Source organism: Branchiostoma floridae, chromosome 4 (genome assembly GCF_000003815.2).
Source record: "Branchiostoma floridae strain S238N-H82 chromosome 4, Bfl_VNyyK, whole genome shotgun sequence".
In the NCBI taxonomy this organism is placed as follows: Eukaryota; Metazoa; Chordata; class Leptocardii; order Amphioxiformes; family Branchiostomatidae; genus Branchiostoma; species Branchiostoma floridae.
This window is the reverse complement of record NC_049982.1, coordinates 8,082,978-8,101,519: the sequence shown is the minus strand read 5'-3', so window position 1 is coordinate 8,101,519 and position 18,542 is coordinate 8,082,978. Positions and strand designations below refer to the sequence as shown.

Below are 18,542 nucleotides of genomic sequence, written 5' to 3'. Positions count from 1 at the left end.
CACCGTGAATGTACGTGAGACCTGGTTACGTAGCTTACGTTGTTAATATATTGGGTGAAAAACTTGACGCAAATGTAGAATATGTACAGATACAAATGTAGAATAGGTACCCTGAATAACGTACCAGGATGGCGTTTTCCTCCTGTTCAGGTTGACGTGGGAGCAGAGACTACTGTAGCCGGAGTTATCACCCAGGGTAGACCTGGTTCGTCAAATCAGTGGGTGACCTCCTACAAACTGCGCTTCAGCAGAGACGGAAGCATGTGGTCTACATACCTGGACAAACTGGGACGTGATAGGGTCGGTAACCATTGTCTTCTTCACAAGTTTGATATTTCCAAGGATTTTGCTGACTAGGCCACTTTGCAGAAAAAGACATTTGTAAGACCTGAGACAGCTTACAGATGTGACTGATGCAGCGTAGCAGAGACTGTCATTCTCGAATATTACTAATAATCTATAACCGATACTGTATGGCTGATGTTAACTAGGATTTTACCATAGTTGATATGAACTGACGGAAGTCATATATGATTTTTTTCCAGATTAGATAGAGTTTTTTCTGATATTTCAGGTTATGTAGATGTACGTGTTCTTAGGCTTCTTTAGTCTAATAAATCATATATGTGTTACTGCAAGATTTTACCATCTGTTTCCATGTAGCATTGCTGCTAGCCGGCTCCATTGTTTTTTTTCTTCAAAATATCATCCCAGGTCTTCTCTGGCAACTCTGATCGAGACACCGAAGTGCGCCACCTGTTGGAGCCGCCGGTAACTGCACGTTACGTCCGGTTCTGGCCACAGGCATGGAACTCTCACCTCAGTATGCGGGTGGAGGTCTTGGGACAGTAAGTACACTATTGAAGTCTTCTCTTCTTTCCGTGTGACTTCCATTAAGACGGTTTTGAATTAATTCGGAGAAGGGCATCTTGGGCTAGGCTACACACGTCTCTCGAAAAGACATGAAATACTGTCCGTGTTCGAGGAGGTGCAAGCAACCCTTCCTGAATACCCTGAAACGGAAACAGCAAGGAAACCTGCTGACCTTTGGCTCAATACAAGATGAACAACACGACACAATGTGCCAGTAAATGCATTGAAAAAAGATTTTCACTGCGCATTCACTGATGCACTTAACAACAAATCATTTTTGTTCTCCTCTGTAGGGACTGCACCGGTGACTAGACACAGCATGCAGACTTGGAGATATCCAAAGCACAGATTTGCACACAACAGGATACACATGTATCTGCTTCACAGTTTTAAGTGAAAGACCAATTTTGGCTTTTACTTATGGTGATAGTTATTATTAGATTATCATCTCGGTGAAAATAGTGATATTGTTTTTGGTATGTTTGTTTGGCTTGTTTTTCGCAGTTATTTGAGGTGGCCTAGGTGGGTTCAGAAACAGTATGTATCTCATGAGTCATGGCTACACTGAGAGTTACTTGACGTATTTAGGGTTACCGATTTAAAGCTTGTGACAACAATGTTCAGCCTATTTTATATTAATACAATGTCCTAATGATTACAGCATTACACTTTTATATTGTAGCCGACGTGTATTGTGTAGTGCTTGATGAAAATGTCAATGGCTTCATGATGTAAAGAAGAATGACTACATTCCTTGTTTTTATATGCTGGTGTTGCTGTCCTTTGTTACTACACTGTCTTTAGTCGTGGAGAAATTTTGACTAATGTTTGCAAGCAAGGAGATGATAAAATACAAAATGCAGCTACTTCATTTGTGCACTCAGAACCTATCAGGCATTTATAGCCAGAAATAAAGCAGATTGTTCCACATACATATGGACTCTTGTATTGTAACATATTTCTGTACACCTTAAAATGACTGCGGGAGTACAGGTGTAAGATACACCTGACCCCAGCGCCCCCTCCCCCATCAATGTTTTTGTACCTTGTGACGTCGATAACGTGACATCTCCATGCAATGACGTTCACCAACTGATGTCATCTTGCTATAAACTGCTGTGTATTTGACTTAGTGAAAGACATTCCAGAAATCCAACTGTGACTCTACCTGTCACCATCGTTTTTCAAATGTGACTACATGTTCTGTAATTATGGGTTCCATCTGCGCACCATCTCACTTTCCATCAAGAACGTTCAACTTGTTCCTCGTTATTTCCGGCCCCAGTGGCAGGAGCAGCCCAATGTTCAATGCCACCTGTGCATACGGCAGCAGTTGATAAACAGCAGTCTGTGTTCAGACGAATGTTCCTTGCCAATAGCCGACAGCAAGGAACGAGGAAATTTGGTGTCATGTTTTCTTTTCTGTGAAACAAAGTGAGAAAAGGGTTTGTTTTGTAAAGAGCCGGTGTACTCGCTCTTACGGTCGTTAACCCCGACTTATAGGACAATTTTGTGTCAGCCACAGAAGTTCACAGGCAATCCTGGTGGGAAATGGATATTGTTTCGGCCCATGGATACTTCCCACCTCCAACAGTAGATCTGCTTGGAGATTACAGTTCGGCTACGTCACGTCAGGGCACACGATTCAACTTATCCAACTCATACCAAATTTAATCTTTGAAACGAGCAGGAAGTCAGAATGGGTGAGATATAAGCTTCTTTCACAAGCTTGACTCGGTTCCAATATTGCTTCACACGTGATAGTCGATGAAATGAAATGTGTTCTGGGGGTCAAAACCTTGGCCAAATTGAAGATACTGATAATAGACAATCCAAAAACATCTATGTTCGTACTTGAAAATTGCTGTGAATTCAAGTTGTCCTATAAGTCGGGGTAAATGTTCGTAAGAGTGACTACGCCAGCTCTTTACAAAACAAACCCTTGTCTCACTTTGCTTCGCGGAAGAGAAATATGACACGACGTTTCCTCATTCTTTCCTTTCAAAACTATTGACATGGAACGTTTGTCTGAACAAAGACACTGCTGTTAACCAACTGCTGTCGTCTTTATATGTTGTGACGCACGGGTGGCATTGTTGGGAAATGACACCTCACCTGTACACCTCAACCAATCAACGCTTCTGTACCCTGTGACGTTGCTGTAAACTACGCATTCTTCTAACAGGGTACTAGTATTTTTTCTTACTTCAAGTCCCGACTTTTGAAGGGTGGAAGTGTTTTGAAGGGTGGAAGTGACGTTATAGATTTGTCCTTTCTTTGCTGACAATGAGCTCGGAGAAGGCTGCATACGCAGGCGAAGTTGCCGGCCGGGCCCGCCGAGACCGACCCGGCGCGGCCCGACCGGTGACGGTGGCCGTGGCGGCCGGGGCGGGGGTGCTGGTGGTGGCGGCCCTCGTCTTCCTCTTTCATGGGGTAAAGCATGTCCGTGAAAACTCCGCTCAACTGAAAGACCAGATCCTGGCGCTGAAGGATCGTACCTTGGCCATGGAGATCAAGCAAGACGTCGCCGCTAAAGACAAGGAGGAAGCGTCCTCTCACAAGGAGGAAATGACGGCCCTGAAAATCCAACTGTCCTCGCAGAAGGAGGAAATGACGGCCCTGAAAATCCACATGTCGTCCCTGCAGACTCAACTAGACAGCGAACGTGCGGAGTTACAGAAGGAGAAAGCTGACGGGGCGTCTTTGAGGGAGAGACTGGCTGTGCTGGAAACCAAGTTCCAACTCGGGCATGCTGAGGAACACAACTTCGGGAACTTTCGAGAGGTATTTTTTGCCAGTAGCTTGCTCATGTTGCTACAACACGGGGGTTAATTCTTTCCGTGCATGGCTCTAAGTTCAATGAAGCGTGAATACGTTCTTGTTTTTAATTCATCCCTATAACAATAATGGCTTTTCCCTCGGAAGGGAATAGAATTTTCACTCCTTTTTTATCCAGTTCTTGAATGAACTGTTATCTAACGTATCTTATTAGCTGCATGTCTAACCTCCATCGACTTAACTTTCTTTATGTCTGAAGGGCGGGAAGCCGAACCAAGCTGACGGTGTCCCTGAACACAACGCCACCTTGCGGAGGTACAGGCGATCCGACAACTCGGTCACGACAACTGCAGGTATGAACGTTAGTTGAGTTTTGAGAGAGAATTATGCTTGTTGATGTAAATTTGGCATATTGTGATCATTTCCGGATCCCCTTTTAGTATAAACATTTTCCACGTCGTTAAATTCTAAAATTGGCGCTATTGTCCGATATGCCCCGGGGAAATTCTACAATAGCCCTCCAAACAATAGATCAGTGATCGTCCAACTCTAGTAGTGAGACATGCATGTGGCTTCCCCAGCCAAATGGATTTTCGTTTGGCGCGTCCTATGTGTTATGCTACGTTTTATGTTGGATAAATAGAAAAACTTCAAAAAGGTGTCTTTTTCGCTATTTCTATGAATGAAATTTTTTGCTATTTCTTTTTGATGAAACGGGGCGATCGGACGAATAACTTCACGATATCCGAGCTGGTAATGATGTCAACTTTACACGGTGTAATCCTTGATCACTGCAACTGTTACAGGCCTCTTCCGGGGTCCTGAAGGACCGGCCGGACGAGACGGGCGGGACGGCCGCGATGGTGCTCCCGGGCCGCCAGGGCCTCCTGGTCCGACTGGTGGATGTGGAGGGTGTGGAGGACAATCCTGCCCACAGGTAGCGTGTGCTCTGTACTCTGTAGTTATTATCGTATGATAACGTGATGTTTTCATTCATTCATTTATTACCCCCATGAAATGTCATTCATTCATGTGTTCCGAGCCAAACTTGAGCTCGAGGCCAACGTTTTTCGGAAGAAAGCGGTAAATTCATATCAAGCTACAAATGTATGTATCTGGACACCTTTGTATTGTGCCCGATGGTCCAGGGATGATGGGTAACATGACATTTACCGTCAGTGAATGCATATCTCATTCTGTATATGTAGCAGCCGTGCACTGCAGTACCTCTAGGTATGGAGAGCGGCGCTATTCCTGATAGCCACCTTACTGCATCCACTTCGTATGGAAGTTCAGCTCATGACGCCAGCAAAGCTCGCCTTCATTCCCAGGAGGGCGCCGGAGCCTGGTGCGCTGCACAGAACAACAACAAGCAATGGTTACAGGTAAGTGGAGCCTGCAGGGTATAAATTATATTGTTTTTATCATATCAAATAATTTTTGTCCTGTGTCGTGCACATCTTCTGGCATGTTTTTTTCATCCTCATCGTCATAATACAGTACTTGCACTCCCTTCTCCTCCTCTTCACAACAAATTCATCTGGCGCCACCCCGCCACTTTCCTCTATCCAGTGCTCGCTTCTCGCTCCCTCCCAGGCGTAACCTATAGTTCCACTGACAGCCACTTGCTTGATATTTGTTGACGCAGACTCACGCAGTTTCATGTCAGCACTTTCTAATTATAATTATTTGTGTAATCTTTGTTGTTTTTTTAAAAGAACATATAGAATATAGGAAACCAGAAGATATGGATTCAAATGTCAGCATGGAAAATTTAGTGGACAAATGTCCAATTCAAGCTTCATAGTTGACCAATCACACTTACAATCATGCAACTACGTATGGCATTTTGAACACCGCAGGCATTTTGTACCGCGCTGATGTTTATCAGGGTTACGTGTTATTCCTGTCCAGGTTGACGTGGGAGCAGAGACTACTGTAGCTGGAGTTATCACCCAGGGTAGGTCCAGTAACACTTATCCACAAAGGGTGACCTCCTACAAACTACGCTTCAGCAGAGATGGAATCACGTGGTCTACATACCTGGACAAACTTGGACGTGAGAAGGTTGGTAACCATTGTCTTACATAATCAAGTCAATTACAGTAGTTAACGTTACAGAATTGATAAAGTTTTCTCTCGCACTTGCAGGTATGAATAGTCATTCAATCTAAGTAAATATTGTAATTGTTCTAGTTCAGTATTAGAAATTGTGTCTGTCATTTAATGTGTGCCTACAACGTTGATTTTTATGAACGGGGTTTCTGATAGGCTGTTCGTTCACAATACATGTAACGTTACCATCCTGATCCTAGATCTTCGCTGGCAACTCTGATCAGGACACCGAAGTGCGCCACCTGTTGGACCCACCGGTAACTGCACGTTATGTCAGGTTCTGGCCGCAGACATGGGTTCATCACGTCAGCATGCGGGTGGAGGTCTTGGGGCAGTAAGTACACTACTGGAGTCTCCTCTCTCCATATGACTTCACATAAGGTGATTTTCAATAGATTAGGGGAAGGGCATATCAGTTGGGGCGGCACCCGTCTTTCGGAAAGAAAAAAAAACATGAAATGGGGGCCCGGGTCCACTGTCACTCGACGAGGCGCAAGCAACCCCTTCCTGTAAAAGTAAACCCTGGTACAGAAACAACAAGGAAACTTGATGATCTATGACAAGGTGAACAACACGCAACAAAATGTGCCAGTAAAAGCAATTGAAGATTTTCATTGTGCATTAACTGATGTACAACTCTACAACAAATCATTTTTGTTCTCCTCTGTAGGGACTGCACCGGTGACTAGACACAGCATGCAGACGTGGAGATTTCCAAAGCACAGATTTGCACATAACAGGATACATAATGTATCTGCTTCGCAGTTTGAACTGAAGCACATTTTCTTATAATTATATTTCAGCCATACATAGTATGGTGAAATATATTGTATTCGTAATGTTTCTTTCTTTCTTTCTTTCTTTCTCCTGTCAAATCTTCAGAGTGATTCATCTCCGCCGTTCCTTGACCGAATGACCTGAAATTTGGCACAGGGGTAGAATGGGCCAATACCTTGATGCTTTTTTCTCAGTTTTTTCATATCTGCCTCTAAAATGATTTTATTGAGATTTTTTGGTCAATTTTAGACCAAAACTGTATATTTTGGCCCCTGTACCCTGGTATTACAACCAAATGAGCTGAAATTTGACAGAGATGTGCCTTGATAATGCTCCAATATAAATTCGATAACACTTTTGGTGTACAGTACAACAAAATGCTTATTTTTGCGATTTTTTGACCAATTTTTGACCAAAAAAGGACACTTTGGGCCCCTGTACCCTGGTATTACAACCAAAAGAGCTGAAATTTGACAGAGATGTGCCTTGATAATGCCCCCATATAAATTCAATAACACTTTTGGTGTACAGTACAACAAAATGCTTATTTTTGCGATTTTTTTACCAATTTTTGACCAAAAAAGGACACTTTTGGCTCCTGTACCTTGGTATTGCAACCGAATGAGCTGAAATTTGACACAGATGTGCCGTGATAATCCCTTCATATAAATTCAATAACACTTTTGGTGTACAGTGCAACAAAATGCTTATTTTTGCGATTTTTGGCCAATTTTTGACCAAAAAAGGACACTTTTGGCTCCTGTACCCTGGTATTACAATTAAATGACCTGAAATTTGGTATAGATAGGCATTAGATACTTGATAACAAGATTCAAGTAAAATTTTTGACATAAACAACTTTAAAATGATTAATTTTGGCACTTTTCTGAGGGGAAATTTGTTTTCTTTTGGCCTCCTGACGTGACCTTCCGTGACCCCGCACAGAGCCACACCTGTGCGCGTCAGCCGGAGAGTTAATTGAATCAAAGACCTAGCCAATCAGCGAAGAGGAGGCCAAAGGCTATTTAATATTCATAAGCGGGGCCTCATGATCCCGTATATAGCAGTGTTCCCGCCAGGGGGAGCGAAGCCCGCCTAAGGCTCTCGAATATTAGACTATTCAGAAGGCTTTATATTGTATCAGTTCTTAGGGGCATATCTATGATAATCGCAGCAGTCACTTAACTTCTCTTCAGGAGTTTAGCGTAACACTATTTCAGGTCAAACCGTCAAAGGCAACTAAAAACAAACTTTAACGTTACTGAGTTCAACAGTACTTATAACTTGTTATCCGAAGTTGAAACGCTAGCGATGGTATTTTCGCTGCGCTGTTAGCTCCGTGCGACTGTTGTTGACGGTCTTATAACGGTATATTTTGCACCCCTGTACCCTGGTATGAGTAACATTTGGTATAGATAGGCATAAGATAGTTGGTAAAATGATCCAAGTAAAATTTTTGGCATAAAGTACTGTAAAAGGCTTAATTACAGCACTTTTTTGAGGGGAAATTGGTTTTCTTTCGTTCTCCATGCCATGACCTTTCGGACGTTCACCCCACAGAGCCGACATCTGCACCTGCATCTAGCCGGCAGGAAGAGTTGATTCAATTAATGGTTTGGCCAATCAGCGAAGAGGAAAGCGAAGGCTAATTAATATTCATAAGCGGGACCACACAATACGTTAACTTGAAGACTCAGGCCGTACAGACTTCTCGCCAGGATTTTTTCAAAGCGTCGGACAGGGGTCCGGGGGCCGCCGAATGTCCCTGGCGGGGTCCAGGGGCAGGGCCACTGTGGGGGGGACCCAGGTGGGCGAAGCCCCCCCGGAAGCTCTTGCATTTTAGACTATTGAGAAGGCTTCTTTTATCAGTTTTTTTAGGGCCATATCTACGATAATCGTAGCAGTCACTTACTTCTCTTCAGCAGTTTGACTTTAAAATATTTCGGGTCAAAGCTTCAAAGACAACTAAAACCTCAGAAACAACAAACTTTACTTAGCTCAACAGTATACAAAAATATTGTACGGGTTGCCATCCTTAGTTGAAGCGCTTATTTATAGCGCTAGTATCTTCGCTGCGCCGTTAGCCGCCGTGCGACTTTTGTTGACGGTCTGATATCCCTACGTCGCCGCCTCGCTGATATTCCCACGGACATGTTTCAAGAAAAATACCCAGCAAAAAACGCTGTTCTGCGTCAAATTCTATTCTATAAAACATGTGGGACTCAGTGTTACAGTCTAAATATTTTGTAGAAGCACCGCTGTAGGAAAGAAGGTCCAAGTAATGTAAAACATCACGTAGCATGAAGTTCGCTGTCAACTGGCACACAGCACATGACTGTTTGAAACTCTAAGTCTAATCAACAGCCGTGTTTGATTGATAGCCGGCGGTCCTTTGATGAAGTCGGCGAAAGGTGCGTTAGTTAGAAAATCTGCGTTTAGTTTTGACCCCTGTGGCCCAAACCACCCCAATTATAAGTTAGACAGTGGCGAGAATGATTATTTTCTCATAAATATTTCTCTTCAGAATTATTTGAACTTAATTGTACATCTAAACAATTGGCTTACCTGTGCAATGTTTATATGATTAATGATCAGTGTACTGAAATCATGTGTAACGTATCGCTCCTAGTCAATAGATCAGCATTTTCTCTATAGTGACCACCTGTCTATAGTGGCCACATTTCTATCACTGGACTGGAACTTGCGAAAACTGCTCCATTTTCTCCAGAGTAAATGTATGTGTTCCTAGTGCTGTTGTTGTTTGACATAAACTTTGAACATTTAAATTGTAAGTAACTTTAAACTGCTAGAGTTTCAGCCCAATAAAACACTCTCAGCGCCAGGGTATGAACAGACTGACCAGACAGACGAAAATAAATCCTCGAACAAGGTTCAATCGTATCTTCCGGGTCTGGCAGGAAGTTGTTAAACTAAAATAAGAATAGGCTCGATGGCTGATTGCATACAAAGTAAAACAGTTTAACAGTTTTACAGCTTGAAGAAAACAAACGCTCCTACAGTACCTGCACCTGCTTGATAATTATTAAATCATATACCTTAGTTGAATAAAAAAAGTTCACTGCAATAATAAATGTACCCACATCACAAGGAGCTTATACTTTTTTAAACTTACACCTAGTTATCGTACTGAAAATTGTTAATGACATTACATGAAGTCATTCAACAATTTTCAGTCATGATGAAAATTTTCTGAATGGAAGGTGTGATTATTGTCATTTTCTGAAAAATAGAAGCAAGCTCTGTTTTTACCTGGAATCAATTCACAATACCAGTCCACTTTGGGGGATAATGTACTGTTAAGAGGATGTTCCATTTTTGCGCAGGGGTGATTTGGAACAGTCCAATGTTGCGTGGGAAGGGGTATGGCTGAAATATGCTGTATTTGCTCTTAAGCAAATGTCGGCCTTTCTAGTTACTTATTGTGATAGTTCACACCTATGATGTGTTTTCTTAAAACTGTTATCATCTTTGGTTATCATCTCGGTAAAAAAAGTAACATTGTTTTTGGTACGTTTGTTTGGTTTAGCTATGTGTTTGCAGTTATTTGAGGTGGCCTAGGTGGGTTCAGAAACACTACATGTATCTCACGAGTCATGGCTACACTGAGAGTTACTTAACGTATTTTGGGTTACCGATTTAAAACTTGTGACAACAATGTTCAGCCTATTTTATATTAATATCATGTCCTGGTGATTACAGCATTACATTTTATATTGTAGCCGACGTGTATTGTGTAGTGCTTGATGAAAATGTCAATGGCTTCATGATGTAAAGAAGGATGACTACATTCCTTGTTTTTATATGCTGGTGTTGCTGTACTTAGTTACTACACTGCCTTTAGTCGTGGAGAAATTTTGACTAATGTTTTCAAAAATGTAGCTACTTCATTTGTACATGTGCACTCAGAACCTTTCAGGCATTTATATTCCGAAATAAAGCAGACTGTTCCACATACATATAGACTCTTGTATTGCAACATTTCGAATTCTGTACACCTTAAAATGACTGCGGGAGTACAGGTGTAAGATACACCTGCCCCCTACACCCCCCCCATCAATGTTTTGGTACCTTGCGACGCCGATAACGTGACATCTCCGTGCAATGACGTTCACACCTATTTATAAACAGTGCATTTGACTTATTAAAAGACATATATACCAGTAATGCAACTGTGCCTCTTCCTGTCTCCATCGTATTTCAAATATTCCATATTCTGTAGTTTAATATTGGTTCCATCTGCACGACATCTTGCTTTTCATCAACAAAGTTCAACTTGGTACTCAGGTTTTTCTGGGTCTCGAGGGCAGGAGCCGCTCCAGTGAAGGGCACAGTTCGGCTAATCTCCAAGCTAAGCAGATGGGCCGAGACAATTCCGGTGGCAAATGAGATTGTTTTGGACCATGGATACTGCCCACGTACCACAGTAGATCTGCTTGGAGGTTACATTTCGGCCAGTCAGGGCACACAATACAACTTATTCGACTCATATCAAAATCTTTGACAAGGGTAGCTAGTTATAGTCAGAATGGGGTGAGTTTTTTTCACAAGCTTGACTCGCGGCCAATATTGCTTCACATGTGATAGTCGATGAAATGAAGTGTGTTTTGGAGGTCAAAACCTTGGGCAAATTCAAAACACTGGCAATGGAATATAAATATGCCTTCATGTTCATACTAACTCGAAAATTACTGTGAAAATCAAGTCCTATATTATAATAAAGTCGGGGTGAAGACCGTAAGAGCGACTACACCAGCTCTTTGCAAAACAAACCCTTGTCTCACTTTATGACACCGCGTTTCCTCGTTCCTTTCCAAACTATTGGCAAGGAACATTCGTCTGAACAAAGACGTACACGGCTGTTTACCAACTGCTGCCGTGTTGACGTTGTGACGTCAAGTGCAAAGATGGCATTGTTGGGAAATCACACCACCTGTACACCTCAACCAATCAATGCTTCTGTACTCTGAAACGTTGCTGTAAATTACGCATTCTTCTTACAGGGTATTTACTCTTATATGGTTCGGAAATATGGGGTTCATTCAAAACTCCAAAATCATCACCAATTGAAGCTATCCATTTAAAATTTTGTAAACAATCATTGAATGTCCCCAGATCCGGATGTAACCTGGCCGTAATGGCAGAACTCGGAAGACACCCTCTTAAACTAGAAGCATCCCTTAACGCCATCAAACAGTATATTAGAGTACGCCAGAACGTGCCAGCTGATAGTCTATCAGCAGACGCTCTTTTGTGTCAACGTAAACTGGACACATTAGGCGCTAAATGCTGGGCTTCTGGAGTCCGCAAGACGCTAGAGGAATGTGGTTTTGGCTATGTCTGGCACTCTCCCATATCATCTGTCCTAAATCCATCACAAATAATTCCATCCATCGACCAACGTTTAAAAGATATGTACCTTCAATCTTTCGTAACAGCAATGCGCAGCAACAACAAATTACGAACATACAGATTACTTAAAACTACTTACAACGACGAGAATTACTTAAAGATTGCAAACATTCGGCACAGAACAGCCATCACAAAGCTCCGCATTAGTTCACATAGACTCCACATTGAAAAAGGCCGACATAACCACATTCCTCTGGAAGAAAGAATCTGCCAATACTGTAACTTGAATAAGATAGAGGATGAGTGTCACTTTATTGTTGAATGTACTTTATACAACAACGAAAGAAACGTCCTTTTTGAAAATATACAACTTATGTTCCCAAATTTCCGATACTTGAATACCACGGAAAAATTTATATTTCTCATGCAATTAGATAAGCCATATATTACCGATTCCATTTGTCCTTATGTTTATAACTGTTTTAAGAAGCGAGAAGAAGTTGAACTTGTACATACTTGAATGTATTAGCATATGTAGAGATGATAAGATACCTTTTTTGTCAAAATTGTACCTTATCACTAGCGCTACGACCTGTACTTAGCTTGTTTGAGCACAAATGTACAATAAAGGTCATTCATTCTTATAGGGTATTTTATTCTTACTTCAAGTCCCGACTGTGGAAGGGTGGAAGTGATCTCGGGCAACAGAAAGTGACGTTATAGATTTTTCCTTTCTCTGTCAGTCTGTTCTCGCTACAAGCTAACAATGAGCTCGGAGAAGCTGCTTAACGTAATCGAAGTTACCGGCCGGGCCCGCCGAGACCGACCCGGTGCGGCCCGACCGGTGACGGTGGCCGTGGCGGCCGGGGTGGGGGTGCTGGTAGTGGCGGCCCTCGTCTTCCTCGCTCACGAGGTCAAATATGTGCGAGAAAAGTCCTCCCAAGAAGTGTCTCACTGCTCCCAAGAAGTGTCCCAACTGAAAGACCAGATCCTGGCGCTGAAGGATCGTACCTTGGCCATGGAGATCCAGCAAAACGCCGCTACTGGAGACAACGAGGAAGTGACGGCCCTGAAAATCCACCTGTCGTCCCTGCAGACTCAACTAGACAGCGAACGTGCGGAGTTACAGAAGGAGAAAGCTGACGGGGCGTCTTTGAGGGAGAGACTGGCTGTGCTGGAAACCAAGTTCCAACTCGGGCATGCTGAGGAACACAACTTGGGGAACTTTCGAGAGGTACTTTTTTGTCAGTAGCTTGCTACAACAAAGAACAGTGCATGGCTGTAAGTTCAATGAACCGTGAATATGCTCCTGTTTTGAAGTCAACCCTATAAAAACACTGGCTTCTGAGTCTTAACATCTCGGCATTAGGTCTGTAGTTAGAAGAAAATTGAGTTTTTGTTCCACTTCTTGTGTGTCTTAGATACTATCAACATACAGAGGATGTGACGTGGTTTGCGGCAAATGTTTAGGCCAATGTTTAATTGCCTTCTTTTTTAAATAAAAAAACAACAACAATAGTACATTTGTCAAATAAAAAAACTAAGGAACTTAGTGTTTCTACAGTCTAGTGCTATTACACATGGCGGAATAGCATATACTGGTGTGTCTGGACGAATTACATGGGTAAATTTCCATGTACATGTAGTACATGGGTAGTTGAACAATCAGAAAAGACAAATACCAGTAGTACATTGGTCAAAATATTGAGCCTAAGCCCTAGGAATATGTACAATCTGCTACCACACTATGATTACACATGGTTCCCCATTTTATTGCCTTCTTGAGATGTTATAGCAATTAGGAACATTCAATAGCCAAGATAAGCAGCTAAACAAAAAGTCTAAATCTGCTTTTTTTTATAAAGTCGAACCAAGCTGACGGTGTACAGGCGATCCGACGATTCCGTCACAATTGAAAGTATGTGTTTATGTAACATTTCTTTTTGTGCCCCTTTCCTATTCTATCTTATTCACAGTTTTCGCGTTCTTAGACTCGAAGCTTGCACTGTCAGTACTTGACATACGTCTTGTGTCAAATTCACAATATATAGTTGTTATGTTGTATTACGTTTTCTATTGCAGTATTGGAAAATTTTCATGTTACGTTTTCGTTAGATATTCAATCGATATTCAAATTTTGCAGGTCCCTTCCGCTGTCCCGAAGGACCGGCCGGACGAGACGGGCGGGACGGCCGTGATGGTGTTCCCGGGCCTCCCGGGCCTCCGTGCGGATGTGGGGGGTGTGGGGAGCCGTCTTGCGAACAGGTAGGACATTTTTGTGTAAGCGTTTTGTGAAAAAATATAATTTCAAGTATAGGTTTGTGTATTATTGAACATTGGGCGGAGTTGTTTTATGATCATTGTGACCCGTTGCCATTGTGGTTTCCAAATCCAAGAAGCAAAAATTGAATATAAAATTTATATTGTCAAAAACAGCTCTTAAGAAGGTCTGAAATTCTGTAGTTTGTTTTGGCGTCACATTTTGGCAAACTTTGAGCAGCACATGCATCGCCATCATCTTCTTCCGTATAAATCAACTAGTGCTCTCTGACATATTTGTAAATGTAGAGTTTGTTGAAGAAAGAAAAATTACAGCTAATCACAAATGTCCTTAGGGTCCTCCTGGACCAGAGGGCCCACCCGGACCACCTGGAGTAAATGGATCGAGTAAGTTGCATGTTTAAATTTGTAACCACATATGCGTCCTGCTCTCGTTCACAGTATCATGGTCTATACACACTTCAACATTTGTGCTGCTTTGTAAATACTTCGGATATAGGTGTATACATGTATACATGTAGCAAACAGGCTAGGAGTAGGTAGTCAAAATCATTTTCAGTACATATGTTATACTGTTCCATCTACACGCTTAAGTTGCCATGCTTATGGATATTCCACACTTTGAATGAATATTGAATGATTTACTGTCTATTTTTGCACCTTCCACATTTTCTCTACGTTTCCTCAACCAGACCACAACTACCGTGATATGCTGGCACAGAGCATCTGTACAGCGGTCACCGACCGAGGAGCATACATCTTCGCCATCCGTCGGGATTGTAGTCGTAACGGGGACGGTCAGACGTGCAACGACATATGCACCTCCCAGGAAGATGTTTTCAAGCAGGGAAGGTTTGTGCTACAATGTTGTAATTGAATGTCGAAATGTTTAAATTTTCAATTACAAAACTACCAGTTCTCAGCAGACAGTGATTCTTTCTTCTTTGAATCTTTGAATGCACCAGTCCTTTTGTACACGACGTATATATATATATATATATATATATATATATATATAAATTCATACAGACATATGTCTATTTATGCAATATTTATGTGTGTGCATGTGTGTGTGTGTGTGTGTGTGTGTGTGTGCGCGCGCGCGTATGTGTGAACATTTAGCCACTATATGATATCTCGTATAACGTTAGTATCATGATTTGTTGATGATGATTTCTTTTCCACAGCACCTCAGAGTGCTTTGATGCCGTACATGTGTACGGAGGTCGGCCTGTCCTTTCATCCGACCACAACACTGACGCTGGAAAAGTTGGCCCTGCAGCATTTCGCTATTTCATCGGTGGCTGTGCCTTTGCGGCTAACATCTGCGGGCCAAACTACTGTTGCTGCCGCGTTCGCTAGCTCTAGCATCTTCCCAAGATTAGAGATTGTCAAGTGAATATATATCAAACAGCGCGTCTAACCAATATCTTTCAAATCCAGATGTATTCAATTCTTAGGTTATGTTCTTTTGTTTCTGATAATAATTCAATAGAAACTTTAAGACATGTTTCCTTTGCTGTATCCATTAATTAATTTTGATCACTTGAACCTGGAAGAATTTTTCTGAGTATTACTCAAGTTATTTTGTAATTGCTTCTACGACTACGTGACTTTGTCAGTTCGACGTGCTGTACAATAACCAAGAGAGAAATTTGTATGTCAATATTGTCTCTTCAAAGTTTGCAATTGTGTAAATTCGGTGTGCTGCACAATAAACAATCTTAAGCACTTGAAAGGTCATACGCTTGCCTGGAATTATTTTTCCATGCCCAAATGTTCTCAACAATGTTCAGAATAATATCTCCCGATAAAACCATAAAGATACATGTACTTAATAAATACATAGCACACATGTATTATCTCAGATAATCTAGCCATTACAACAGAAATTGACTCACTGTAATTTCCAGTGAGCGAAAGTTAGGTGGCTACATCACCTTCCTGAGTAAAACAAAAGAGACCTATGACATCCTAGCAAAGACAATAGAAACGACTGTTGAAAACAAACAAATCAGCGATAAGGAACGAATACAAACTCAGGGTTTACATGGAGTACGCCTTCCCATCTTGGAGGTACATGCTGATGGTGCACGACCTGACAGACACCCAGCTACAAAAGCTTGATTCTATCCACACAAAGGCGATCAAAACATGGCTCAAAATGCAACCTAGTGCAACAAATGCAATTCTGTACAACACAAGGGGTCTCAACTTCAAAAGCATCTCAGACCTGTACCTAGAAGCCCACGCTCTGGCCTACAGTAGGTCAGTCCTCAAAGCAGATGAGAAGGTAAAACACGCTTTACAAGCCAAACTGGATCGCGAATCGCAATGGACTAGGAAAATGCAGAAATGGGGTATTGGAAAGTGTCACACCATCCACCAGCAAGTCATCCATGCAGCAAAGGACTCAGAATGGACATCAGTACGTAAACATGTCAAACAACAAGTCACAGATATGCGTCATGACGTCTGGAGTAAACATCAGGAAAACCTTCTACAGCAAGGGCAGATGCTACAACTGCTGGAGGAAGAAAAATGCGACCTGACATGGCGGTCCGCTATGTACAACCTGCCGAGGGGCATCCTCAGTTTCGCTGTGCGTGCCTCCATCGACGCCCTCCCCACACTCTGTAACCTGACCACCTGGGGAAAACGTAACACTGACAAATGTAAACTGTGTGGCAACCGGGAAACACTCCACCACGTTCTGAACCACTGCGGTGTCGCTCTCCAACAAGGACGGTACACATTCCGACACAACTCGGTATTGAAAGACCTTAACAGACACCATCATAGAGTCCATTGACACCTCTCGGATCAACGCCACCATCTATGCGGACATACAAGGTTACACAACTAACGGAGGTACCATCCCGGTCCATACAATACCCACTACCCAGAAACCAGACCTGATCATATATTTACCAGAACAGAAGACCCTCCACATCCATGAACTGACTGTACCCTTTGAAAAGAACATCAAAACAAGTCATGACCGAAAGGTCAACAAATACAGCACCCTAGCGGCAGATTTAGAAACTGCTGGCATTTCCGCTACACTAACCTGCTTTGAAGTCGGATCAAGAGGACTCGTCACGCCAGAGAACAAGACCAGGCTTAGAACACTGTTCAAAATAGTTAAAGCCAAACCACCGAAGACTCTGTTTACTGATATTAGCCGCATTGCGATGTTATCGTCATATGCTATTTGGAACTCACGCCACGAACCGTATTGGGAGTCAGAAACGCTATTGTAGAAACCCACAAGGCTGAGAAATGTAGAGCATCTGTATGGACAATATTGATGATTGAAATGTTGTGATTTTAGATTAAATTTAGAAATATGAAAACCGAACTAAACTAAATATAATGTTTTTTTAAAAGTAATGATAAGCAATACCCACATTGTGCAATACTATCTATGTTATGTCCTTTGTCCCCCCCTGCATGTTTGGTCAATAATGACCATCGTGTCCTGGGCTCCGTGTACCTTTCTTTACTATGAATAAAGAATGATTTTACTACTAGAAATCTTGGTTTGTCTCTGCCATGTCATGTTAACATAACGCTAACGAATGTATTATCGATCACATAATCTAGCTAAATATTGCAACAGAAATCAACTCATGTATTTCAAACTGAGCAAAAGTTAGGAATCTTGGTCTGTCTCCCTCTTTGTGTTGTGTAATCGCCTATTTTTTTCTGATAATAGATCTTCGAAAAGAATATACTTTCGCCTTTCCGACACGTCTCGATCTATCTGAGCTAGCCCAGGCTGCTGCGTTTTTCAACTCGCCTAATTTTCTTTTCTTTCATCGTGGTTTTGATGGAAGGCAATAAGTTAATGTGCTTTTCTCTTCTGCCTTTCTCTACAGGGCCATGTTTTAAAAATTGATTCAAGCATTCAGTGAACATTGCAAGACCTTAGAACATTTAGCCATTGTGTGCCGGCGTCTTTATTCAAGCAGGAAAAGGTCACGTATACATGCGAGTGTTTACCTACTAGTAGACAGGATTAGTGTAGTGGTGCAGTGTTGTAATTTCTAAGAGGAAATTCATGGTTAAGGGCGGAAGGACCTCCTTATGCTGAACGGATAGGAACGAAACCTTTCACGAAGGGGGAATTATGACAGTTGAATGACACGTTAAATCATTAGATGTGTAAAAGAGAAAAAGCGTGCAGTTTTCTGTAAAGCCGCCAGGAGGCGGGCGTACTAAGTACTTAAAAGCGTTTAGTAAAAGGTTTTACATAACACCAGCCAACTAAACACATGTCATGCATGAATTAAGGGTTAATGGCCCGCCCCGAGGTGTATATGGTGTCATAACGCCTGGTCCTTTGC

The 18,542-nt window shown here is 42.1% G+C and overlaps 1 protein-coding gene and 1 long non-coding RNA gene across 9 annotated transcripts in view; both read left to right on the top strand.

Annotated features, from left to right (window-relative positions):
- Positions 1–18,542, top strand: part of LOC118413827 (adipocyte enhancer-binding protein 1-like) — a 53,640-nt gene that overhangs the window by 2,655 nt on the left and 32,443 nt on the right. For 2 of the 8 annotated variants that reach the window (XM_035817392.1, XM_035817389.1), the window contains exons 5-7: positions 151–300; positions 715–848; positions 1,167–1,807. The exons of 1 other annotated variant lie outside the window; for it this stretch is intronic. In XM_035817392.1, the coding sequence (XP_035673285.1) occupies positions 151–300; positions 715–848; positions 1,167–1,185 (303 nt within the window). In that variant the 3' untranslated portion in view covers positions 1,186–1,807. Of the gene's footprint in view, positions 1–150; positions 301–714; positions 849–1,166; positions 1,808–2,933; positions 3,658–3,910; positions 4,005–4,457; positions 4,589–4,859; positions 5,037–5,565; positions 5,719–5,966; positions 6,101–6,436; positions 6,537–18,542 lie in introns of those variants that run through there. 5 more of the 8 variants (XM_035817387.1, XM_035817388.1, XM_035817386.1 and 2 more) reach the window with 5 other exon arrangements.
- LOC118413843 lies at positions 14,891–15,936 on the top strand. Its single transcript, XR_004830881.1, has 2 exons — positions 14,891–15,045; positions 15,381–15,936. It is a non-coding gene; the product is annotated as an uncharacterized LOC118413843 (long non-coding RNA).